The 26,457-nt window shown below is 37.1% G+C and overlaps 3 protein-coding genes and 1 long non-coding RNA gene across 4 annotated transcripts; all 4 read left to right on the top strand.

Annotated features, from left to right (window-relative positions):
- The first annotated feature begins 8,507 nt into the window (after window positions 1-8,507).
- On the top strand, window positions 8,508-9,717 carry LOC132160214 (uncharacterized). Its single transcript, XM_059569953.1, has 4 exons — window positions 8,508-8,562; window positions 8,648-8,992; window positions 9,074-9,295; window positions 9,389-9,717. Exons 1-4 carry the CDS (start codon window positions 8,508-8,510, stop codon window positions 9,715-9,717), a joined length of 951 nt encoding a protein of 316 aa, XP_059425936.1.
- Window positions 9,718-10,785: 1,068 nt separating this feature from the next.
- Window positions 10,786-11,349, top strand: LOC132159154 (uncharacterized). Its single transcript, XR_009437803.1, has 3 exons — window positions 10,786-10,881; window positions 10,981-11,071; window positions 11,152-11,349. It is a non-coding gene; the product is annotated as an uncharacterized LOC132159154 (long non-coding RNA).
- A 4,520-nt stretch (window positions 11,350-15,869) lies between these two features.
- Window positions 15,870-19,150, top strand: LOC132160213 (titin-like). The gene is made up of 7 exons (XM_059569952.1): window positions 15,870-15,915; window positions 16,352-16,696; window positions 16,779-17,000; window positions 17,094-17,411; window positions 18,389-18,598; window positions 18,698-18,788; window positions 18,869-19,150. The coding sequence occupies exons 1-7, from the start codon at window positions 15,870-15,872 to the stop codon at window positions 18,933-18,935; spliced, it is 1,299 nt and encodes a 432-aa protein (XP_059425935.1). The 3' UTR covers window positions 18,936-19,150.
- A 4,437-nt stretch (window positions 19,151-23,587) lies between these two features.
- Window positions 23,588-26,218, top strand: LOC132160212 (titin-like). Its single transcript, XM_059569951.1, has 8 exons — window positions 23,588-23,633; window positions 24,070-24,414; window positions 24,497-24,718; window positions 24,812-25,129; window positions 25,221-25,430; window positions 25,529-25,616; window positions 25,746-25,806; window positions 25,890-26,218. The coding sequence occupies exons 1-8, from the start codon at window positions 23,588-23,590 to the stop codon at window positions 26,076-26,078; spliced, it is 1,479 nt and encodes a 492-aa protein (XP_059425934.1). The 3' UTR covers window positions 26,079-26,218.
- Window positions 26,219-26,457: the final 239 nt, after the last annotated feature.

The following is a 26,457-nucleotide window of genomic DNA, read 5'->3' as shown; positions in this document are numbered from 1 at the left end:
TAATAAACGGCAGGGGCGTCGGACTGGGGGTAAAACCAGTACTGATTACCAGGGCCCCAAAGGAAGAGAGGGCCCTTGAAAAGTCTGGAATATATATTTTCAAGGGGGGGCCATTAGGACTGCCTATGCATAGGGCCCAGGATCTTGTGCAGCGCCCCTGATAAACGGGAACACCACCCAAAGAGAGCGAATGCTGGACTTAGTGCTATGCATTGAGAACACTATGCCATCCACCGCAAGGCTTATAGGAATTTATATTAATAAGTGGTGTAGAATTATTGTTCATTCTTAATTCATGTTAACTAAAGTAGTTAAGTTAACAAATGAAACCTTATTGTAAAACCTAATTAAGAGTAATTCATCCAAAAAATTAGAGCAACCTATAAAGAATATAACTTTGAGGCCATATCACCATTCTATTTAGCAACTAGTAAATAAGCTAACATAAAGTAGTATATTACTATCATTATATAGTACATTAAGCTAAAAATATAGTTCTTTAGACGTCATGTATCAAAAACAACTACACTACATTTAAATCTGGCAATACGTGCCATAAACTGCCCGCAGGACGTATGGGTTTAGAGTGACAGGCTCAAAACCTGGGTGATCTGTTATACAGGCAACACCATCCACCTGTCCACATCTATGCATCACCTGTTTGATAGAAGGGACAGGTACTTGATACTCGGGACTGAGTATGTAGCAGCTACCGCATGAACACCTGTTATAAAACTACAACATAGGCATTTTTGTACTTCGCAATGGAAGCTTTGGCATTTACATGCAAGATCAACTTTCAATTTGATAAACACTTATTAAACTTTTTAGAAATATTGGAAATAACAAAAACATACCAGTGAAATATTCTTGTTGTTTGTTATTTTTCAGATCACAAATGCAGACATGGTTTAATGTTTACGCAGCGCAATACGCAATCCGTAAAAAGACATAAGTCATTATAATTAGGAATTATGTCCCACTGGATGAAACAAATGACTCGTTTGTAATAGGTTTTATCTGTTTTGTCTCGTCTAGTGATGTCCAGATCGCAAACAAATCTTCTATTTATTTTCTATTTGACCCGATTCTATTTAAACGTGCCTTACACTCAATCTGACGCGAAAATAACCAATATTATTATTGAGACGATATAGTGTGTTAAGGGGTGTAACATTTTGTTTACGCGCTTGAGGCATTCAACCAATCACGACGCACTGAATAGCTGGCCAAATCATAGCACACATCACTTTTCAGATTGATGAGCTTTGCAAAAATCGGCGCATTTCAGAAAGCAGGGCATAGACTAGAAACTAACATGTACATTATATGGAAAATAATGGTTTTTTGAACCATAAACGCATTACACCAAATAATGTTCTTTTTAGCAGCATCATATGCAAAAACATACTTTGGTTAAAATTTCTCAATTGTGGTGTAAAACAACACCATTTTTACTCTGTCAAAAACAGCTTTGTTTGCAGTGAGCTGTTTCGGTGCATTTTCCTTTAAATGCTAATGAGCTCTGCTCACCCCACCTCTCGCTTCAGTGGGGCAACAAGCCACTCTCATGAATCTGTAAACTTTAGCTACATTTAGCTGCAGAACTTGCTAACTAGCACATTATTAGGAAAGATGATTTGCAAAGATTAATTTAAAAAATAAAACTTATACTCACTTCTGTTGGTGAAGGTGGATCACAAATGATTTGCGTGAACATAGACGCATTTAGGTAAATTGGGGGCACATTCACTTCAAAAACAAAATCAAGCTGTCTCCAGAAGTTCAGATGTCAGGAGTAAATGATGACTGCGGTGTAATTATTTACATTCAATTCAGTTAAGGTTTATTTGTATAGTGCTTTTCACAATACCAATCATAGAAAAGCAGCTTTACAGAAAATATGAAGTTTCTATATTACGTGTAGGAGTATGTTATTAGTGGTGATTTTGGCAGAAATGTTCAGTAAGAATCATGCTGTTAGTTACAAATGACATGTTATCAAACATGAATTAAATTCATTTAAATTCAAACAATGTGTGAAAGTTAATTTTGCATCCGATGACCCCTTTAAACTTTTTTTTTAATTGTATCAACAATGTAGCATATCAAAGCAAATCGGAACATTTAAATTTTCAACAACTTTCAATTTGATAAACACTTATTAAACTTTTTAGAAATATTGGAAATAACAAAAACATACCAGTGCGAGACGACTTTGACGTGCTTCATCAGTTTCGGTCTTTAAGCACTCAGTGAAACTCCCTTTTTTATGCAAAACCCTTCCCTCTTTCCAGACTCTACTCTCCCAGCTTTTCATACAGTAGGTGACCACTCCTCTTTATGGAACCCTTTTCAAATTGGGGGTGTGAAAAACACTGCTGCAGCGGGGGGTTTCATGACACTTTAAGACAAACTGCTGCTCCACAAATAGCATATAAAATAACCCCCAACAAAAAATCATCCCTACAGAGAAATATAAAAGGTAAACCCTCCCTGAACAAGCAGATCTATTGCGAAGATATATGTACCACTGTTGCTCCGGAGAGCCATGAGACCGTGTGTCATCTATGTGAGCCTGGGCTGGTTTAGCTAAATGGCTTAACGCTAGTGAACTATTGCTGTGTGTACCTGATCAGTTGACCAGATAGCTTAAACTAGTGACCTGAGTTATATGTTTCTGGGCTAATGGAGCCCAGATAAATTAGCTAGTGGCTTAACGATGTGAACCTGGGTGCTGTACCCTTAGGTTTATTTAACTAATAACCTAAATAACTATGTGTGTCTGAGCCAATAGCTCACACTTACCTAGGTAGAAACGCACACTATGTGTGTCATTAAACGGGAATCACACTGTAAGCTGATAGATGAAGTAACCACCTGACTCAGACTCGGGCGGCCTGAGCAAATAGTTCTAAATTTGTCATTCAAGAGTTGTCTTTTTTATTTTTATTAACTTTCATCAATGTTACGGCAATGGAAATACTTATATTTAACTTATTAATAAGCTAACAAAATATTTGTCGAATGAATAAATCACTGGACACCCTGTAGTTGTGGTGTCATATGCCCATGGCTAATTCTGCCTCTAAAGCAGCTGGTTATTTATTTTGACCAAGATGGCCTCGAGCAAGACACTAAAGTGACTTTATTAAAATGCAGTTGTCAGCTTTTTTATTAATTGTCTAAATTACAATTCACAACATAGAAATGCTGTGCATGCTGCTGCTGAGAAATATCTCAATGACTGAATACCTATGCAAGCCGCTGCTACTGCACAAGAGACTGAACTGCTGAGAACTCCATTAATTAGACTTATAAGTAGCTAGGCGAATGCCTATAACTCTAATGTGGTGTTTATGCCAGACATGAGTGTCACAATATGACCAATTCAATAGACTCGTAACTACAGGTAAAGCAGTCCGAAATGTATGCAGTGGGATACGGCCAACACAACCAAACTTCTGCTACTGCTGCTATCAAAAATATTCACTAACATTTCAATACTGAGTTGAAGTAAATGCTGTAGCTGTTAATGATATTTACAATCTTGTAGTAGGAATTTATTTTGCGAGCTGTTGCTGTTGTAATATTTAATCAGAATTTGTGAAGCATAATCTACTGCTGCTGCACGAAACCTGCTGTAAGCAGTAAGCAAAGTAATAAATACCTATTGCACTTTAAAGAGTTAATTTACCCTCCATGAGTTATCACTAAAATTTTACTAAAGCACTTTTTGCTGTTGCTGCTATATCAGCCGCATAAATACAATCATAAATTCAAAACTTTATTGGCATCTTTATTGGTATCTGTATATAACCAACAGTATAATAAATAAGATGTTCTGAAAGTGATCTGACAGCTTGGAGACAGTGACATCTAGTGAGCTGTCCTTGTTTGCTCCAAATCTCTCTCTTTTGCTGGACTCTCATCTTGGTTTGTCTGTTCGGCTGCAGGCCCAGCTGAATGTAACACATTACCATTAACTGTGTGCTGAACCCCAGCTACAGTCTCATGTACTTCTGTTGACTTTTGAGTCTTGTGCGACTAAAATACAACATATTTTATTACCTTTTAGCTTTTTATATTTACTGTAGGCCAGAGAAGAACAACATAAAGCATCCTGTCTTCTAAGATTTATCTTGTTGGTTATTGAAGATGTGTCTGTTGCTGCTTGTGATATCCCGTAATCATATGCTTATAAAAATAAGACAAATGGCATTTTACGGTGCAGTTGAATGTAAATTAATAAATAAACGTGCGCTGTGTGTGTGTGTTTCCTATGATTCCCATTTACAAGTTTTTGCAGGAAAAATGACCAAACATTATTATTTCATTAAAGCAGACTCTGCTAAGTCCACTGCTCTAAAACCAACACCAACACAGCAATAGTTCACCCTAAAAAAGAAAATCTGCTGAAAATGTCTGTTTAGATTTTGTGAAATTACTTGTAGAAAATAAATTATTAACAGAAAACAACGAAATATCTCGAGGTTTAATTTAAAGAGCTCATGTAATGTAACAGCTCATACTGAATTCCTCAGTTGAGTTTGGCGGTTAACATGTTCTGAAGAGTACGCATCTTAAAAAGTAACTTCATTTCCCCCAGTGTGTTGGTAATAAAGAGGAAGGAAGCAAGATAAGCAGAAAATCAGCAACATTTTCTACAACAGACTGTAAAAATAGCAAAAATTGTCTGAGAACAACAGGAACGTAATGTAAGTAAATCTAATTTTTAATTGAATTTAAAATGTCATCCTAAGTAAAATGCGACTATTTTCATGATTTTAACGGGGTAGCATGAATGATGATATCAGACTAATGAATCAGTAAACTGTAAGGACCCTTCAAACGTGTCATATTGAAATTGTAGTTGTCTTTTTTTCAGGTTGAGCAGCTGTCTTTCATTGTAGTCTATATGTGAATTTACACAAAGTGAAGATGAACTTCAGACTCTCATCGTTGATTCTGCTGCTGCTCATTCCAGGTTTGAACATTATTGTGTTATTATTTTCCCTATGTAATGTTTTCTTTTAAAACATTTAAAACTTTTAAAACAACAAAGCGAGAGAGCTCAACACACTGCAATTTAAGAAAACACATGCAAAAAAAAAAAGAAAAGAAAAAAAAAACATCTTCATCAGTTTGACAACACAAGTGTTGCAAATCCTCACAACACATGCATATAACGGAACGTGCTGCAAATCCTTCAAACCACATGCATATAACGAAACGCGCTGCAAATCATCACAACACATGCATATAATAACGAAATGCGCTGCAAATCCTACACAACACAGCAAATTAAGAAAAGCTGCAAATCCTCACAACACATGCATTAACGAAATGTGCTGCATATCCTCACAACACATGCATATAATGAAATGCGCTGCAAATCCTCACAACACATGCATATAACGAAACGTGCTGCAAATCCTTCAAACCACATGCATATAACGAAACGCGCTGCAAATCATCACAACACATGCATATAATAACGAAACGCACTGCAAATCCTACACAACACGGCAAATTAAGAAACGCTGCAAATCCTCACAACACATGCATATAATGAAATGCGCTGCAAATCCTCACAACACATGCATGTAATAATTGGTAATATTATTAGAAAATACGGAATTAGCTTCCACTGTTATGCTGATGATACTCAGCTATATATCTCAACGAGACCAGATGAAACTTCCCAATTATCTAAGCTAACAGAGTGTGTTAAAAATGTAAAAGATTGGATGACAAATAATTTTCTCCAATTAAATTCGGATAAGACAGAGATATTAATTATTGGACCAAAAAACACCACACAGAATCTTGTAGATTACAATCTGCAACTAGACGGATGTACTGTTACTTCCTCTACAGTCAGAAATCTGGGTGTTATATTAAACAGCAATTTGTCTTTTGAAAATCATATTTCCAATGTTACAAAAACTGCATTCTTCCATCTTAGAAACATTGCCAAGCTACGAAACATGTTATCTGTTTCTGATGCACAAAAGCTAGTTCATGCATTCATGACCTCTAGACTGGACTATTGTAATGCACTTCTAGGTGGTTGTCCTGCTTCGTCAATAAACAAGCTACAGGTAGTCCAAAATGCAGCAGCTAGAGTCCTTACCAGGTCAAGAAAATATGATCATATTACCCCAATTTTACAGTCTCTGCACTTGCTACCTATTAAGTTCCGAATCAGTTACAAATTATCATTACTTACCTATAAGGCCCTAAATGGTTTAGCTCCTGTGTACCTAACTAGCCTTCTACCACGCTACAACCCATCACGCACCCTAAGGTCACAAAACGCAGGACTTTTGGTAGTTCCTAGGATAGCAAAGTCCACTAAAGGAGGTAGAGCTTTTTCACATTTGGCTCCCAAACTCTGGGATAGCCTTCCTGATAATGTTCGGGGTTCAAACACACTCTCTCTGTTTAAATCTAGATTAAAAACGCATCTCTTTCGCCAAGCATTCGAATAATGTATCTCTTAAATTGTGAGTGTAGTTGCATCTGCATTTTTATTCTTTAGCTTGGGTTAAACTAATTTTACTTTGTTGGATCAGCAGCTATGCTAATGATGTCTCTATTTTGTTTCTATGTTTTGCCACGGGTAACTAGGATTTACACAAGCTCCAGTCTGGATCCAGAACACCTGAGAAGAGATGATGCTGACCCTCAGAGGACCCCAGATGATCCTAACCTTGAATCAACAAACAGAACTAACAATTATTGCTACATGTGTGACTGCATCATATAATTACTATTAATTAATAATATTGATAGTTCATCATCTAGCTGACTACGTCTTGTATTATTATTTTTATTTTTCTAAAATCCTGTCAAACGTGCACAAACTACTAGCTACTACTAAATATTGTAGAAACATAATTTTCTGTAAAGTTGCTTTGTAACGATTTGTATTGTAAAAAGCGCTATACAAATAAACTTGAATTGAATTGAATTGTAATGAAATGTGCTGCAAATCCTTTACAAAACATGCATATAACGAAACGCGCAGCAAATCCTCACAACACATGCATATAATAACAGAACGCGCTGCAAATCCTTCACAACACATGCATATAATGAAATGCGCTCCAAATCCTCACAACACATGCATATAACGAAATGTGCTGCAAATCATCACAACACATGCATATAATGAAATGCGCTGCAAATCCTCACAACACATGCATGTAACGAAATGTGCTGCAAATCCTCACAACACATGCATATAACGAAACGTGCGGCAAATCCTTCAAACCACATGCATATAACGAAACGCGCTGCAAATCATCACAACACATGCATATAATAACGAAACGCGCTGCAAATCCTACACAACACAGCAAATTAAGAAACGCTGCAAATCCTCACAACACATGCATTAACGAAATGTGCTGCCTATCCTCACAAAACATACATGCATATAATGAAATGTGCTGCAAATCCTCACAACACATGCATTTAACGAAATGTGCTGCAAATCCTTCACAACACATGCATATAACGAAACGCGCAGCAAATCCTTCACAACACATGCAAATTAAGAAACGCTGCAAATCCTTACAACACATGCATTAACGAAATGTGCTGCATATCCTCACAACACATGCAAATTAACAAACGTGCTGCAAATAGCATGGAAATGTTTCAAGGAGACCCCAAAAAGTGTCGCACCTGGCTGGGATTTGCTTATCGTGCAGTGGCTACTGGTCAGTGGAGTTATTGGTGAACTGAAAGGTAAGTTTTTTTTTTAACACCCTTTTTGCACGATACCTTCATTTGGATATCTTTTGGATATTATTAGCCAAAATAAGCTGAATAGTTACATGATTAAATGTAAAACATTCCTTAAGATGGCTAACTTTAATATCCTCAGCTAAATATAATTTCAAAGTTAATGAAAATAAATTTGCAATGCTTCATTAATTGTTTTTTAATGTGCATGTGCTGTGAGGATTTGCAGCGCGTTTCGTTATATGCATGTGCTGTGATGTTTTGCAGCGTTTCTTAATTTACATGTGTTGTGATGATTTGCAGCGCGTTTTATTATATGCATGTTGTGAGGAATTGCAGCGCGTTACGTTATATGCATGTGTTGTGAGGAATTGCAGCGCGTTTCGTTATATGAATGTGTTGTGGGGATTGTGAGGATTTGTGTTGTCAAATTGATGATGTTTTTTTCATTTGCTGGTGTTTTTTCAATTTGCATGTGTTTTCTTAAGTTGCAGCATGTTGAGCTCTCTCGGCCACCGCATCTTTGACATGTTCCAAGAGTCATTATCTTGATAGATTGTGGTCATCATTGCTCTGTGTTTTCAAGCTGTTAAAATAATTTAAAGTCAATTGAACTGTCCAGTCGAGCTGAATGTCAGTCTGAATGTTCGTCGCACAGGATTTTCTGTTCATACATTAAAAAAATGAATGGATATAGATACATTTAAAACAGACTCTTTGACAGCATTTAAAACTGAACTAAATTAAGTAACATGGTTGAATGGGCAACAGATGTGTCATGGACCATTGCTTTAGCAATATTAGCTAGTATGAACATTGGATTGTTTCAGGAGAAGATCTACACTGTGACAGTTCCTAAAACATCTCTATAATGAAATGTTTTCTTGTTCAGGCCCTGCAGCACTGGATCAGCTCTCTGTGACCTGTGAAAAGAGTATTTGTGCTGCGAAGGGGTCAGAAGTGACACTGAGCTGCTCTTACTTCAACATCGAAATCAAAACTGGGTTCTGGTTCAGCGTGAAACAAAGTACAAACTGGAGAAAAAATTACGAACCTGAAGATTTGACTTTAGACTCAGACTACTCAGGACGGGGGAAACAGACAGTCACAAACTACCATTCAACACTCACAATATCAGACGTGAGAGAGAGAGACTCTGGAGAATATCAGCTCATGTTCATCATGAAGGATGGAGTTAAACATCTCAGCTCAGCAGCCGTCAATCTAACAGTCACAGGTGAATCTGAGTCCAGATTCGGGTCACTCAGTTGTTTTGATTTGACTTGATGAAGTTTTCTTAAGTTTTACATTAACTCAGTCCTGCAGGTGAAGATGAATCCTGTATATACAGACACGATAGATGAGAGAGTAAAACTGACTTGTGCCTCTTCCTGCACCTCTGGAGTTTCTTACCACTGGCTGAAGAACGGTCAGGATTTAGATACAGAGTCCCGCGATATAATTGTGTCAATCAGCCCAAATGCTGTCAAATTTTCCTGTTTTTTTCATCCAGACCGAACAAATGCCTCCTCTTATCTGTGTGAGTGTTATGTAATACACTGTTTGATCCACACATGTGTATATTTGACCAAATGTGTAAATTTTGCGTATTAATAATCAGCGTCTCTTTCAGGTGTTTCTCCAAACGGCTGCTGGGATGTGACTTACTCCTCTAGAAGAGTCTGTGCTTTGGTTGGCTCAACTGTAGACATTTCCTGCTCATACTTACATCCCTCTAGTGATACTGTAAATAAAACATTCTGGCATTACGGTCGGCCTGACGTAAAGGATCTGCTTGAGGAGCATCAGTTTGCTGGTCGTGTGGAGTATGTGGGGAACAAACTGAGAATCAAAGAGCTCAAGAGCAGCGACTCTGGAGAATATCGATTCAAGTTCATCACTGACTCAGACCAATACTCAGGATCACCTGGAGTCACTCTTACTGTTACAGGTAACCGATAATGATGAATGAGTTTTTGTTTCTATGTCAGCCACTGCATTTTAATCATGATCCAAACAAAGAGGCTACCTACAAGAGCAGTTTCCTATTAAAATTAGATTAAATTAGATGTAATTTCAAAATCAGAAGCAAAAACAGAATGGTCTGACTTTAGCTTAGAAAAACTACATAAAAACATCTGCAGGAATCAAAGAAAGTAGATAGGCTGCATGAGAGCGCAAATTCAGTCCCTGGCAGCAGGTGGTGCTTATGGAAAGCAGTAATATAGCATTCACTTGGTTACAACTGTAAATACAGCAGTGGTATGCTTTTAAAAACTACTTCAGTATTACACAGAGGCAAGATGGAAAAAAAATATATATAACCCCCCCCCCCCCTTAATTCAATATTATACATTTTCTTGAACAACAGTGAACAAGTTAGCTGCAGTCTGCTATAGTATTTTTCCTTCTTTGAAAGCATCTATTGTCTCTAGTAATGTCCTGTTTACAGACTTCATAATATTTCCACTCAAATGACATTGAAAAACACAGAATATTTTAAAAAATATATATATTTTTCAGGACAACTACAAGATTTTCCTGGACATTTTAAATTTTCTCTCATTTGTGTTTCCCAGTACTGGAAAATTAGCCAACAATTTTTTGTTTGTGTCTCTGTCTTATTTACTGGCCTCTTACTTTCTACATACGTGAACTGGTGGGCCGGGCTAAAGAGGCAATGATGCAGAAGTAGGCGTTGATCCTCTTCTGTCAAACTGTGATATACTGAGGAGGAAATATGAAAATAAAACACACACACACACACACACACACACACACACACACACACACAAAAGGGACAGCTTGGTTTCAATAAAAGCTTTTTTTTTACTATTTATTTTCCATGTCAGTCAAATTCAGTGTTTGGCTCAACCTGAAGTACTTCAATTGTGTTTTTCAGATACACAAGTGACAAGGAGCCGGTCCACTGTCTCAGGAGATGAAAAGGTGATAAAAAGTTAGTTAGTTAAAACTGTTTAACTAAATGCACTCTGAACAACAAGCCTACTTACATCTGGTACAAGAACGGACAACAGGTAACAGATGTATTCACTAAAGTCAACAAGCTGTATCTGGACTCAGTCACCAATGAAGAGCTTCAACAGTATTCCTGTGCTGTAGGAGGTAACACATCTCTCATGATACATGTGCTTCAGTGTGAAATGTTTTCAGCATTCAGGCAGTTTCTCTGAAAGTCATGAATCACTTCTTTGTGTTGTGAAGATTCAGTGAACAGCACAGCGTTTAGCCATTATACAGTCACTCTGCTGGTGTTTTTACCTCAGTTTCTCACAATAGCAGCTCTGTGGGTGGGGTGAGTAAATTATCTAATTGCACAACATATAATGAAATTAATTAAGATTATAAGAATGTAAATGAATCATGATTCAACAGGTATTTCATCAAAATCTCCTTTCATAACCAAACTGAAAACAAAAATGAAGAGGTGAGAAATCATTGATATACAGAATCTGCAATAGTATTTGAAATGCATTGCTACAAAAATGATTCTAAATATGTTTTATAATCTTCTTTTTGTCTCATATTCTGATGTTCCAGATGACTTAATCTACAGCTGCTGATTGTCAATCAGAGCTGCTGGAGTGATGTCATTGTGTTCTTTCAGTGACATCATCACCCAGCAATAGTCAGAAGTAACATTCCAGTGATGTCATAGACATATCAATAGCCTCTTTCACACAGTAATACCAGTAAATTGCCGTAAAATTACCGGAACAACTTTACCCGTAAATTCAAATATGCGCTGTTCACACAGTCAACAACATTCCGTCTTTTTTCCGGAAAAGCACCATTCACACATCCATTCCAAAATACCGTTAAATTCTTTGACGTCAATAACCTCTAAACAGCTGCGCTTGTATTTTTAAACATGGAGGGTAATACGTGTTCAGTATTTCTGTTGATGGTTTCATTTTTGTTTCAAACTTTAGTATTCATGCAACTGCTTTTGTTATAGAGACATCGTAATAGACGAGTGGTTTAAATAATTATACTCACCATTAAAGGAGCTATGTGGAGGTTTTTACTTAAAAAAAATCTTTAAGATAGAGTTTTTATTTGTACATGTATGAGCCAACCATGATGTAAAAAAAAAAGAATGACACCTCGACTGTCCAACACGGTTGCCTCTATCAGCCTGTAGGCTCCATTGTGTGTGGAGAAGTCGGGCCCGAATTGGCGCAAAAATTCACAAAATGTGACGTCATGCGTGTTCTCGTCTACTTGGGCTTACAACCGTACGGCATGCCAGCCATTATAGTAAGCAGAAGCAATAGTGTTTTCAAATGGACTCTGCGGATGGAAAGAAGCGACCAGCCTCCAGCACAATTCAGACACCCACGGACACTCCTCGTAAGTAAAAATAAAAAAAAAAGAGCGTGCGCACTGAGAACGAGCATGAGACTGGCTGCAGTTCCTCTAACGGCCACTGGTGTCAGTAACGGTTAGAAATTTCAGAACCTATGCAATGCTCCTTTAATAAAACACCTGATGCTGTCGGGAGTTGACCAATTTGTTGAAAATCGGCTTGAAAGGATTAATAGCACAATGAAGTTGCGATTGTAAATTGCAGTCTGTAAGACGCGCGACATTGCAGAAAAGGTGCGTTCACAAATGTAGCCTATGCTGATCCAAATTCATATCAAATAGTCTATCAGCGCAGATAAACAGTTCTGCGTTCAAATTGAGTTCAAAAGATGTCGCAAAGCACCGGAAAAGTAATTACCATGAATGTGACGGAGGGAAATAGTAAAAAGATATTTGAATTATTTACTAATAAACTGTTTTTTGAGTCTGTGTCGCAAGGATGAAGTTGCCTGACTCATCATCTCCTCATTAGACGTGCTTTCTATACGGATTATGATTGTATTGAGATTTTTTGGTTTGTTTTTATTATTTCGTTAAGTAGTAATTTAAAGCTTTCTATAGATATATTTATCATGTCTGTGAGGCATGTATTCGCTGGGTTTCGGTTTATTTTTGTAATCTCTCCTGTTCAAGACGAGACGGCAGAAAGCATGTTTTTTTCTTTATTTTTTATTTCTTTATTTTATATTATGATCGCGCTGGCACCTATATGTCCCAAAAAAGCGTGTTTTATCTTGCACTCTCCGCACAAACTATTCGATATAGCGCACATCTGGGTTTAACATTTAAACATCGTTACATGCTTAACTGTTTTATATCTTTAGATTTTATTTTAGACAATTCGTGATGATTTGAGAAGGCTAAACTGATTAAACATAGGCTATGTAAACTCTCTCTCTGTGTTGGCCGCTTTAAAACAAAACGTATAGGCCTGTTTAACGATCAACAACTGCTCCAAACATACAAAACTGAACTATTTTAATAGCTGAAACAGTAGTATAAGCTGTTTTGGGAGAATTGGGAAAAAAGACGGGCTGAAGTGAGTTGCGGGGCAAACCGAAAAGTTGAAAAGAAAAAGTTTTTCCATATGTAAAAACTAAAATAAGTTGTAAAACATATTATTATTATTATTATTTTTATTGTGTTCGGTATGGTGGGCCGCATGTGATTTCATGACGTGCCGCGGGTTGAGATCCACTGGTTTAGAGCTACAGGATTTATGGAGTAGCAGGAGCCCCAAATAGATTGACAAAAGTCATAATAGGAAAAAGAAATACTTCCATTACTACTTCGTTTGTGATGGTCGTTTATTTTTTAGATATTAAGATGCAATGTTTTCAGTTTGTTGATTACCTGACTTTGTCCTGTGAATGCATTGCTCTCGGAGACAGTTAACGGTTATTTTATCATACGTTACCGCATCACTAACAGTTTCTCTCAAATGATGACATATTTCTTCATCCGCCCAAATAAGGAGAAGCGCTTTAATTTCACTGTCGCTTCAGTTGGATGACATTTATTTTATTTTCTTAAACGGTGCATGAATGCGTCACATTGTTATGATTGGCCAGGAGTAGACGTCTTACGTCACCGCGTTCTGAACTCGTACGTGCTCATATACCGGTAATTTTCCTTCTGCGTTCACACACAGCAGAATTCCGGCAATTTACTGGTAATGTTACAACTTCTCATACCGGTAAATTGCCGGAACGAATTTACCGGTATTTTTGAAAAGATCCTGTTCACACATGATCTCTTTACGGCAATTTACCGGTAATTTTCCGGAAAAGTCTGTATGTGTGAAAGGGCTTATTGACTACTTTTCACAAATGAACAAAACAAAAACAAAACTAAACGACTGTCCAGGTTTTTATATTTCAGTAGATAACTGTAACAACAGTAATGATGATTGTTATTGTGGAAAACGAATTTTAGGTAACACTTTAGAATACTGTTCCGTCATAAATGAATAACTACACACACACACACACACACACACACACACACACACACACACACACACACACACACACACACACACACACACACACACACACACACACACACAAACAAAAACCATAAAAAAAAATCTTGTGTTTTTTTACATCTTAAATTCAAGCAGGGCTATGATCTGTTTAAACAGCTCTGTAGACTTGGTAGAGTTACTTCTGTGACTTCCTGAAAAGGCAGCACAACCCATTGGGCAAGAAAAAAATATATAAATCTGTTTATTCAATTCAATTCAATTCAATTCAAGTTTATTTGTATAGCGCTTTTTACAATACAAATCGTTACAAAGCAACTTTACAGTTTTATTACGTTTCAAGGATATTTAGTAGTAGCTTATCAGTGGTGACTGTCAGTTTGTGCGTGTATGACAGGATTTTTTCAGAAAAAATTAATACAAGACGTAGTTAGCCCGACGATGAACATTATTAACAGCAATTATTATATGATGCAGTCACACCTGTAGCAATATTTGTAAGTTCTGTTTGTTGATTCAGGGTTAGCATCATCTGAGGTCCTCTGAGGGGTCAGCGTTTTCTCTTCTCAGGTGTTCTGGATCCAGACTGGAGCTTGTGTAAATCCAAGTTACCTAGTTATAACCAAAAGTATAATAAATAAGATGTTCTGAAAGTGATCTGACAGCTTGGAGACAGTGACATCTAGTGAGCTGTCCTTGTTTGCTCCAAATCTCTCTCTTTTGCTGGACTCTCATCTTGGTTTGTCTGTTCGGCTGCAGGCCCAGCTGAATGTAACACATTACCATTAACTGTGTGCTGAACCCCAGCTACAGTCTCATGTACTTCTGTTGACTTTTGAGTCTTGTGCGACTAAAATACAACATATTTTATTACCTTTTAGCTTTTTATATTTACTGTAGGCCAGAGAAGAACAACATAAAGCATCCTGTCTTCTAAGATTTATCTTGTTGGTTATTGAAGATGTGTCTGTTGCTGCTTGTGATATCCCATAATCATATGGCTTTACAAATAAAATAAATGGCATCTTACGGTGCAGTTGAATGTCAATTAATAAATAAACGCGTGTGTGTGTTTTCTTGAACTTAAGATTCCCATTTACCAAAGTTTTTGCAGGAAAAATGACCAAACATTATTATTTCATTAAAGCAGACTCTGCTAAGTCCACTGCTCTAAAACCAACACCAACACAGCAATAGTTCACCCTAAAAAAGAAAATCTGCTGAAAATGTCTGTTTAGATTTTGTGAAATTACTTGTAGAAAATAAATTATTAACAGAAAACAACGAAATATCTCGAGGTTTAATTTAAAGAGCTCATGTAATGTAACAGCTCATACTGAATTCCTCAGTTGAGTTTGGCGGTTAACATGTTCTGAAGAGTACGCATCTTAAAAAGTAACTTCATTTCCCCCAGTGTGTTGGTAATAAAGAGGAAGGAAGCAAGATAAGCAGAAAATCAGCAACATTTTCTACAACAGACTGTAAAAATAGCAAAAACTGTCTGAGAACAACAGGAACGTAATGTAATCTAATTTTTAATTGAATTTAAAATGTCATCTTAAGTAAAATGCGACTATTTTCATGATTTTAACGGGGTAGCATGAATGATGATATCAGACTAATGAATCAGTAAACTGTAAGGACCCTTCAAACGTGTCATATTGAAATTGTAGGTGTCTTTTTTTCAGGTTGAGCAGCTGTCTTTCATTGTAGTCTATATGTGAATTTACACAAAGTGAAGATGAACTTCAGACTCTCATCGTTGATTCTGCTGCTGCTCATTCCAGGTTTGAACATTATTGTGTTATTATTTTCCCTATGTAATGTTTTCTTTTAAATGTGGCTCTTTGACATGTTCCAAGAGTCATTATCTTGATAGATTGTGGTCATCATTGCTCTGTGTTTTCAAGCTGTTAAAATAATTTAAAGTCAATTAAACTGTCCAGTCGAGCTGAATGTCAGTCTGAATGTTCGTCTCACAGGATTTTCTGTTCATACATTAAAAAAAATTAATGCATATAGACACATTTAAAACAGACTTTTTGACAGTATTTAAAACTGAACTAAATTAAGTAACATGGTTGAATGGGTATGGGCAACAGATGTGTCATGCACCGTTGCTTTAGCAATATTAGCTAGTATGAACATTGGATTGTTTCAGGAGAAGATCTACACTGTGACAGTTCCTAAAACATCTCTATAATGAAATGTTTTCTTGTTCAGGCCCTGCAGCACTGGATCAGCTCTCTGTGACCTGTGAAAAGAGTATTTGTGCTGCGAAGGGGTCAGAAGTGACACTGAGCTGCTCTTACTTCAACATCGAAATCAAAACTGGGTTCTGGTTCAGCGAGAAACAAAGTACAAACTGGAGAAAAAATTACAAACCTGAAGATTTGACTTTAGACTCAGACTACTCAGGACGGGGGAAGCAGACAGTCACAAACTACCATTCAACACTCACAATATCAGACGTGAGAGAGAGAGACTCTGGAGAATATCAGCTCATGTTCATCATGAAGGATGGAGTTAAACATCTCAGCTCAGCAGCCGTCAATCTAACAGTCACAGGTGAATCTGAGTCCAGATTTGGGTCACTTCAGTTGTTTTGATTTGACTTGATGAAGTTTTCTTAAGTTTTACATTAACTCAGTCCTGCAGGTGAAGATGAATCCTGTATATACAGACACGATAGATGAGAGAGTAAAACTGACTTGTGCCTCTTCCTGCACCTCTGGAGTTTCTTACCACTGGCTGAAGAACGGTCAGGATTTAGATACAGAGTCCCGCGATATAATTGTGTCAATCAGCCCAAATGCTGTCAAATTTTCCTGTTTTTTTCATCCAGACCGAACAAATGCCTCCTCTTATCTGTGTGAGTGTTAAGTAATACACTGTTTGATCCACACATGTGTATATTTGACCAAATGTGTAAATTTTGCGTATTAATAATCAGCGTCTCTTTCAGGTGTTTCTCCAAACGGCTGCTGGGATGTGACTTACTCCTCTAGAAGAGTCTGTGCTTTGGTTGGCTCAACTGTAGACATTTCCTGCTCATACTCACATCCCTCTAGTGATACTGTAAATAAAACATTCTGGCATTGCGGTCGGCCTGACGTAAAGGATCTGCTTGAGGAGCATCAGTTTGCTGGTCGTGTGGAGTATGTGGGGAACAAACTGAGAATCAAAGAGCTCAAGAGCAGCGACTCTGGAGAATATCGATTCAAGTTCATCACTGACTCAGACCAATACTCAGGATCACCTGGAGTCACTCTTACTGTTACAGGTAACCGATAATGATGAATGAGTTTTTGTTTCTATGTCAGCCACTGCATTTTAATCATGATCCAAACAAAGAGGCTACCTACAAGAGCAGTTTCCTATTAAAATTAGATTAAATTAGATGTAATTTCAAAATCAGAAGCAAAAACAGAATGGTCTGACTTTAGCCTAGAAAAACTATGCTACATAAAAACATCTGCAGGAATCAAAGAAAGTAGATAGGCTGCATGAGAGCGCAAATTCACTTTCTTGGCAGCAGGTGATGCTTATGGACAGCAGTAATATAGCATTCAATTGGTTACTGTAAATACTGTAAATACAAATACAGATGCTTTTAAAAACTACTTCAGTATTACACAGAGGCAAGATGGAAAAAAATATATATAACCCCCCCCCCCCCCCCCCCTTAATTCAATATTATACATTTGAACAACAGTGAACAAGTTAGCTGCAGTCTGCTATAGTATTTTTCCTTCTTTGAAAGCATCTATTGTCTCTAGTAATGTCCTGTTTACAGACTTCATAATATTTCCACTCAAATGACATTGAAAAACACAGAATATTTTAAAAAATATATATATTTTTCAGGACAACTACAAGATTTTCCTGGACATTTTAAATTTTCTCTCATTTGTGTTTTCCAGTACTGGAAAATTAGCCAACTATTTTTTGTTTGTGTCTCTGTCTTATTTACTGGCCTCTTACTTTCTACATACGTGAACTGGTGGGCGGGGCTAAAGAGGCAATGATGCAGAAGTAGGCGTTGATCCTCTTCTGTCAAACTGTGATATACTGAGGAGGAAATATGAAAATAAAACACACACACACACACACACACACACACACACACACACACACACACACACACACACAAAAGGGACAGCTTGGTTTCAATAAAAGCTTTTTTTTTACTATTTATTTTCCATGTCAGTCAAATTCAGTGTTTGGCTCAACCTGAAGTACTTCAATTGTGTTTTTCAGATACACAAGTGACAAGGAGCCGGTCCACTGTCTCAGGAGATGAAAAGGTGATATTAAACTGTTTAACTAAATGCACTCTGAACAACAAGCCTACTTACATCTGGTACAAGAACGGACAACAGGTAACAGATGGATTCACTAAAGTCAACAAGCTGTACCTGGACTCAGTCACCAATGAAGAGCTTCAACAGTATTCCTGTGCTGTAGGAGGTAACACATCTCTCATGATACATGTGCTTCAGTGTGAAATGTTTTCAGCATTCAGGCAGTTTCTCTGAAAGTCATGAATCACTTCTTTGTGTTGTGAAGATTCAGTGAACAGCACAGCGTTTAGCCATTATACAGTCACTCTGCTGGTGTTTTTACCTCAGTTTCTCACAATAGCAGCTCTGTGGGTGGGGTGAGTAAATTATCTAATTGCACAACATATAATGAAATTAATTAAGATTATAAGAATGTAAATGAATCATGATTCAACAGGTATTTCATCAAAATCTCCTTTCATAACCAAACTGAAAACAAAAATGAAGAGGTGAGAAATCATTGATATACAGAATCTGCAATAGTATTTGAAATGCATTGCTACAAAAATGATTCTAAATATGTTTTATAATCTTCTTTTTGTCTCATATTCTGATGTTCCAGATGACTTAATCTACAGCTGCTGATTGTCAATCAGAGCTGCTGGAGTGATGTCATTGTGTTCTTTCAGTGACATCATCACCCAGCAACAGTCAGAAGTAACATTCCAGTGATGTCATAGACATATCAATAGCCTCTTTCACACAGTAATACCAGTAAATTGCCGTAAAATTACCGGAACAACTTTACCCGTAAATTCAAAAATGCGCTGTTCACACAGTCAACAACATTCCGTCTTTTTTCCGGAAAAGCACCATTCACACATCCATTCCAAAATACCGTTAAATTCTTTGACGTCAATAACCTCTAAACAGCTGCGCTTGTATTTTTAAACATGGAGGGTAATACGTGTTCAGTATTTCTGTTGATGGTTTCATTTTTGTTTCAAACTTTAGTATTCATGCAACTGCTTTTGTTATAGAGACATCGTAATAGACGAGTGGTTTAAATAATTATACTCACCATTAAAGGAGCTATGTGGAGGTTTTTACTTAAAAAAAATCTTTAAGATAGAGTTTTCAGTTGTACATGTATGAGCCAACCATGATGTAAAAAAAAAGAATGACACCTCGACTGTCCACCACGGTTGCCTCTATCAGCCTGTAGGCTCCGTTGTGTGTGGAGGAGTCGGGCCCGAATTGGCGCAAAAATTCACAAAATGTGACGTCATGCGTGTTCTCGTCTACTTGGGCTTACAACCGTACGGCATGCCAGCCATTATAGTAAGCAGCGGCAATAGTGTTTTCAAATGGACTCTGCGGATGGAAAGAAGCGACCAGCCTCCAGCACAATTCAGACACCCACGGACACTCCTCGTAAGTTAAAAAAAAAAAAAAGAGCGTGCGCACTGAGAACGAGCATGAGACTGGCTGCAGTTCCTCTAACGGCCACTGGTGTCAGTAACGGTTAGAAATTTCAGAACCTATGCAATGCTCCTTTAATAAAACACCTGATGCTGTCGGGAGTTGACCAATTTGTTGAAAATCGGCTTGAAAGGATTAATAGCACAATGAAGTTGCGATTGTAAATTGCAGTCTGTAAGATGCGCGACATTGCAGAAAAGGTGCGTTCACAAATGTAGCCTATGCTGATCCAAATTCATATCAAATAGTCTATCAGCGCAGATAAACAGTTCTGCGTTCAAATTGAGTTCAAAAGATGTCGCAAATGACCGGAAAAGTAATTACCATGAATGTGACGGAGGGAAATAGTAAAAAGATATTTGAATTATTTACTAATAAACTGTTTTCTGAGTCTGTGTCGCAAGGATGAAGTTGCCTGACTCATCATCTCCTCATTAGACGTGCTTTCTATACGGATTATGATTGTATTGAGATTTTTTTGTTTGTTTTTATTATTTTGTTAAGTAGTAATTTAAAGCTTTCTATAGATATATTTATCATGTCTGTGAGGCATGTATTCGCTGGGTTTCGGTTTATTTTTGTAATCTCTCCTGTTCAAGACGAGACGGCAGAAAGCATGTTTTTTTCTTTATTTTTTATTTCTTTATTTTATATTATGATCGCGCTGGCACCTATATGTCCCAAAAAAGCGTGTTTTATCTTGCACTCTCCGCACAAAATATTCGATATAGCGCACATCTGGGTTTAACATTTAAACATCGTTACATGCTTAACTGTTTTATATCTTTAGATTTTATTTTAGACAATTCGTGATGATTTGAGAAGGCTAAACTGATTAAACATAGGCTATGTAAACTCTCTCTCTGTGTTGGCCGCTTTAAAACAAAACGTATAGGCCTGTTTAACGATCAACAACTGCTCCAAACATACAAAACTGAACTATTTTAATAGCTGAAACAGTAGTATAAGCTGTTTTGGGAGAATTGGGAAAAAAGACGGGCTGAAGTGAGTTGCGGGGCAAACCGAAAAGTTGAAAAGAAAAAGTTTTTCCATATGTAAAAACTAAAATAAGTTGTAAAACATATTATTATTATTATTATTTTTGTTGTGTTCGGTATGGTGGGCCGCATGTGATTTCATGACGTGCCGCGGGTTGAGATCCACTGGTTTAGAGCTACAGGATTTATGGAGTAGCAGGAGCCCCAAATAGATTGACAAAAGTCATAATAGGAAAAAGAAATACATCCATTACTACTTCGTTTGTGATGGTCGTTTATTTTTTAGATATTAAGATGCAATGTTTTCAGTTTGTTGATTACCTGACTTTGTCCTGTGAATGCATTGCTCTCGGAGACAGTTAACGGTTATTTTATCATACGTTACCGCATCACTAACAGTTTCTCTCAAATGATGACATATTTCTTCATCCGCCCAAATAAGGAGAAGCGCTTTAATTTCACTGTCGCTTCAGTTGGATGACATTTATTTTATTTTCTTAAACGGTGCATGAATGCGTCACATTGTTATGATTGGCCAGGAGTAGACGTCTTACGTCACCGCGTTCTGAACTCGTACGTGCTCATATACCGGTAATTTTCCTTCTGCGTTCACACACAGCAGAATTCCGGCAATTTACTGGTAATGTTACAACTTCTCATACCGGTAAATTGCCGGAACGAATTTACCGGTATTTTTGAAAAGATCCTGTTCACACATGATCTCTTTACGGCAATTTACCGGTAATTTTCCGGAAAAGTCTGTATGTGTGAAAGGGCTTATTGACTACTTTTCACAAATGAACAAAACAAAAACAAAACTAAACGACTGTCCAGGTTTTTATATTTCAGTAGATAACTGTAACAACAGTAATGATGATTGTTATTGTGGAAAACGAATTTTAGGTAACACTTTAGAATACTGTTCCGTCATAAATGAATAACTACACACACACACACACACACACACACACACACACACACACACACACACACACACACACACACACACACACACACACACACACACACACACAAACAAAAACCATAAAAAAAAATCTTGTGTTTTCTTACATCTTAAATTCAAGCAGGGCTATGATCTGTTTAAACAGCTCTGTAGACTTGGTAGAGTTACTTCTGTGACTTCCTGAAAAGGCAGCACAACCCATTGGGCAAGAAAAAAATATATAAATCTGTTTATTCAATTCAATTCAATTCAATTCAAGTTTATTTGTATAGCGCTTTTTACAATACAAATCGTTACAAAGCAACTTTACAGTTTTATTACGTTTCAAGGATATTTAGTAGTAGCTTATCAGTGGTGACTGTCAGTTTGTGCGTGTATGACAGGATTTTTTCAGAAAAAATTAATACAAGACGTAGTTAGCCCGACGATGAACATTATTAACAGCAATTATTATATGATGCAGTCACACCTGTAGCAATATTTGTAAGTTCTGTTTGTTGATTCAGGGTTAGCATCATCTGAGGTCCTCTGAGGGGTCAGCGTTTTCTCTTCTCAGGTGTTCTGGATCCAGACTGGAGCTTGTGTAAATCCAAGTTACCTAGTTATAACCAAAAGTATAATAAATAAGATGTTCTGAAAGTGATCTGACAGCTTGGAGACAGTGACATCTAGTGAGCTGTCCTTGTTTGCTCCAAATCTCTCTCTTTTGCTGGACTCTCATCTTGGTTTGTCTGTTCGGCTGCAGGCCCAGCTGAATGTAACACATTACCATTAACTGTGTGCTGAACCCCAGCTACAGTCTCATGTACTTCTGTTGACTTTTGAGTCTTGTGCGACTAAAATACAACATATTTTATTACCTTTTAGCTTTTTATATTTACTGTAGGCCAGAGAAGAACAACATAAAGCATCCTGTCTTCTAAGATTTATCTTGTTGGTTATTGAAGATGTGTCTGTTGCTGCTTGTGATATCCCATAATCATATGGCTTTACAAATAAAATAAATGGCATCTTACGGTGCAGTTGAATGTCAATTAATAAATAAACGCGTGTGTGTGTTTTCTTGAACTTAAGATTCCCATTTACCAAAGTTTTTGCAGGAAAAATGACCAAACATTATTATTTCATTAAAGCAGACTCTGCTAAGTCCACTGCTCTAAAACCAACACCAACACAGCAATAGTTCACCCTAAAAAAGAAAATCTGCTGAAAATGTCTGTTTAGATTTTGTGAAATTACTTGTAGAAAATAAATTATTAACAGAAAACAACGAAATATCTCGAGGTTTAATTTAAAGAGCTCATGTAATGTAACAGCTCATACTGAATTCCTCAGTTGAGTTTGGCGGTTAACATGTTCTGAAGAGTACGCATCTTAAAAAGTAACTTCATTTCCCCCAGTGTGTTGGTAATAAAGAGGAAGGAAGCAAGATAAGCAGAAAATCAGCAACATTTTCTACAACAGACTGTAAAAATAGCAAAAACTGTCTGAGAACAACAGGAACGTAATGTAAGTAAATCTAATTTTTAATTGAATTTAAAATGTCATCTTAAGTAAAATGCGACTATTTTCATGATTTTAACGGGGTAGCATGAATGATGATATCAGACTAATGAATCAGTAAACTGTAAGGACCCTTCAAACGTGTCATATTGAAATTGTAGGTGTCTTTTTTTCAGGTTGAGCAGCTGTCTTTCATTGTAGTCTATATGTGAATTTACACAAAGTGAAGATGAACTTCAGACTCTCATCGTTGATTCTGCTGCTGCTCATTCCAGGTTTGAACATTATTGTGTTATTATTTTCCCTATGTAATGTTTTCTTTTAAATGTGGCTCTTTGACATGTTCCAAGAGTCATTATCTTGATAGATTGTGGTCATCATTGCTCTGTGTTTTCAAGCTGTTAAAATAATTTAAAGTCAATTAAACTGTCCAGTCGAGCTGAATGTCAGTCTGAATGTTCGTCTCACAGGATTTTCTGTTCATACATTAAAAAAAATTAATGCATATAGACACATTTAAAACAGACTTTTTGACAGTATTTAAAACTGAACTAAATTAAGTAACATGGTTGAATGGGTATGGGCAACAGATGTGTCATGCACCGTTGCTTTAGCAATATTAGCTAGTATGAACATTGGATTGTTTCAGGAGAAGATCTACACTGTGACAGTTCCTAAAACATCTCTATAATGAAATGTTTTCTTGTTCAGGCCCTGCAGCACTGGATCAGCTCTCTGTGACCTGTGAAAAGAGTATTTGTGCTGCGAAGGGGTCAGAAGTGACACTGAGCTGCTCTTACTTCAACATCGAAATCAAAACTGGGTTCTGGTTCAGCGAGAAACAAAGTACAAACTGGAGAAAAAATTACAAACCTGAAGATTTGACTTTAGACTCAGACTACTCAGGACGGGTGAAGCAGACAGTCACAAACTACCATTCAACACTCACAATATCAGACGTGAGAGAGAGAGACTCTGGAGAATATCAGCTCATGTTCATCATGAAGGATGGAGTTAAACATCTCAGCTCAGCAGCCGTCAATCTAACAGTCACAGGTGAATCTGAGTCCAGATTTGGGTCACTTCAGTTGTTTTGATTTGACTTGATGAAGTTTTCTTAAGTTTTACATTAACTCAGTCCTGCAGGTGAAGATGAATCCTGTATATACAGACACGATAGATGAGAGAGTAAAACTGACTTGTGCCTCTTCCTGCACCTCTGGAGTTTCTTACCACTGGCTGAAGAACGGTCAGGATTTAGATACAGAGTCCCGCGATATAATTGTGTCAATCAGCCCAAATGCTGTCAAATTTTCCTGTTTTTTTCATCCAGACCGAACAAATGCCTCCTCTTATCTGTGTGAGTGTTATGTAATACACTGTTTGATCCACACATGTGTATATTTGACCAAATGTGTAAATTTTGCGTATTAATAATCAGCGTCTCTTTCAGGTGTTTCTCCAAACGGCTGCTGGGATGTGACTTACTCCTCTAGAAGAGTCTGTGCTTTGGTTGGCTCAACTGTAGACATTTCCTGCTCATACTTACATCCCTCTAGTGATACTGTAAATAAAACATTCTGGCATTACGGTCGGCCTGACGTAAAGGATCTGCTTGAGGAGCATCAGTTTGCTGGTCGTGTGGAGTATGTGGGGAACAAACTGAGAATCAAAGAGCTCAAGAGCAGCGACTCTGGAGAATATCGATTCAGGTTCATCACTGACTCAGACCAATACTCAGGATCACCTGGAGTCACTCTTACTGTTACAGGTAACCGATAATGATGAATGAGTTTTTGTTTTCTATGTCAGTCAAATTCAGTTTTAGGCTCAGCTTGACTTATTACAATTGTGTTTTTCAGATACACAAGTGACAAGGAGCCCGTCCACTGTCTCAGGAGAAGAAAAAGTGATATTAAACTGTTTAACTAAATGCACTCTGAACAACAAACATACTTACATCTGGTACAAGAACGGACGACAGGTAACAGATGGATTCACTAAAGTGAACAAGCTGTACCTGGACTCAGTCACCAATGAAGAGCTTCAACAGTATTCCTGTGCTGTAGGAGGTAACACATCTCTAATGATACATGTTGTTGAATGTAAAATGACTGTTGCAGCCTATTTGAGTGCAATTGCTCTTTTGAAATAAATTTGTGTTGTACAGACCAAGAGGAGAGCACAGCTCTAAGAAACACTACTGTCATACTGTGTGTTTTTTTGACTCTTGCTCTCATAGGAATCCTGTGGTATAGGTCAGTAAATTTCATTTGAAGTTTTAGGTTTTTATAGTAAAATTGTAAGCTAAACTGAAGCAAAACATGTAATATTATATAACTTGTGATAAAAAATGAATTAAATACAAATAGCTGTGTTTCTTTAAGGAGGAGAATATGTACTTTGTCTAAAACCCACATGATTGAAAAGGGGGAGGAGGAGGTTCAGGTAAAGTTGGCTGACACTAAATGTAATTTTGCATACACTTATTTAAAAGTGCTTTTTTTCTCATATTGTCTTTCCCTCATCAGTGTGGCTCAGTGCACAATAACACTGCACCCTCTGACTTCACGCAAAAAGCAGATGCCGACAATCAAGACATTCTTTATTCCAGCATTAGTTTTGAAAAAAAACATGCATCTTCAGTCCCATACGTTGAATCTCCAACAGACGATACAGAAGCAGAGGCTGTCCACTATGCCACTGTAAGGTTCAAATAAAACACTGTTGCCTCTGGTGAGCTAATCATGTTATTGCATTTGGTATATCAAAATAGCATAATTAACCATTGCCCTTGGCAGCTGATTTCCTACACTGTGGTTTTCTCATGTATCTCTCTATTTGCATAATAAAATAATTACAGCACAAATCGATATTTGTTGTCCATTCATTAATTTTTCGGTTAGTAGACATCAAAGAAGCGGAATATAATGCGCAGTCAGCCAGTAATTATTGCAAAAAAATAAAAATTAAAAAAATATGTATATATATATATTAGGGAAAACAATAATAATTTTACTACTTTTACCCTGGATTGCCATGCTATGATCTAGCAGGAGTAGGAACACAACCGGTTGGTTCTGCTAAACATACATTTTG

This window comes from Carassius carassius, chromosome 16 (genome assembly GCF_963082965.1).
Source record: "Carassius carassius chromosome 16, fCarCar2.1, whole genome shotgun sequence".
NCBI classification, from domain to species: Eukaryota; Metazoa; Chordata; class Actinopteri; order Cypriniformes; family Cyprinidae; genus Carassius; species Carassius carassius.
The sequence above is the reverse complement of the archived record's forward strand: the minus strand, read 5'-3'. Positions and strand labels throughout refer to the sequence as shown.

What these genes read in the sequence shown, in the direction of transcription:
- LOC132160214 (XM_059569953.1), top strand. Translation starts at nt 8,508, where the DNA reads ATGGTTGAATGGGCAACAGATGTGTCATGGACCATTGCTTTAGCAATA. An exon ending in TGCTTTAGCAATATTAGCTA is followed by an intron (nt 8,563 to 8,647) that starts GTATGAACATTG and finishes TTTCTTGTTCAG; the next exon opens with GCCCTGCAGCACTGGATCAG. An exon ending in AAATGCCTCCTCTTATCTGT is followed by an intron (nt 9,296 to 9,388) that starts GTGAGTGTTATG and finishes CGTCTCTTTCAG; the next exon opens with GTGTTTCTCCAAACGGCTGC.
- LOC132160213 (XM_059569952.1), top strand. Translation starts at nt 15,870, where the DNA reads ATGAACTTCAGACTCTCATCGTTGATTCTGCTGCTGCTCATTCCAG. An exon ending in CGTCAATCTAACAGTCACAG is followed by an intron (nt 16,697 to 16,778) that starts GTGAATCTGAGT and finishes ACATTAACTCAG; the next exon opens with TCCTGCAGGTGAAGATGAAT. An exon ending in ATAGCAGCTCTGTGGGTGGG is followed by an intron (nt 18,789 to 18,868) that starts GTGAGTAAATTA and finishes ATGATTCAACAG; the next exon opens with GTATTTCATCAAAATCTCCT.
- LOC132160212 (XM_059569951.1), top strand. Translation starts at nt 23,588, where the DNA reads ATGAACTTCAGACTCTCATCGTTGATTCTGCTGCTGCTCATTCCAG. An exon ending in CGTCAATCTAACAGTCACAG is followed by an intron (nt 24,415 to 24,496) that starts GTGAATCTGAGT and finishes ACATTAACTCAG; the next exon opens with TCCTGCAGGTGAAGATGAAT. An exon ending in AAATGCCTCCTCTTATCTGT is followed by an intron (nt 24,719 to 24,811) that starts GTGAGTGTTATG and finishes CGTCTCTTTCAG; the next exon opens with GTGTTTCTCCAAACGGCTGC.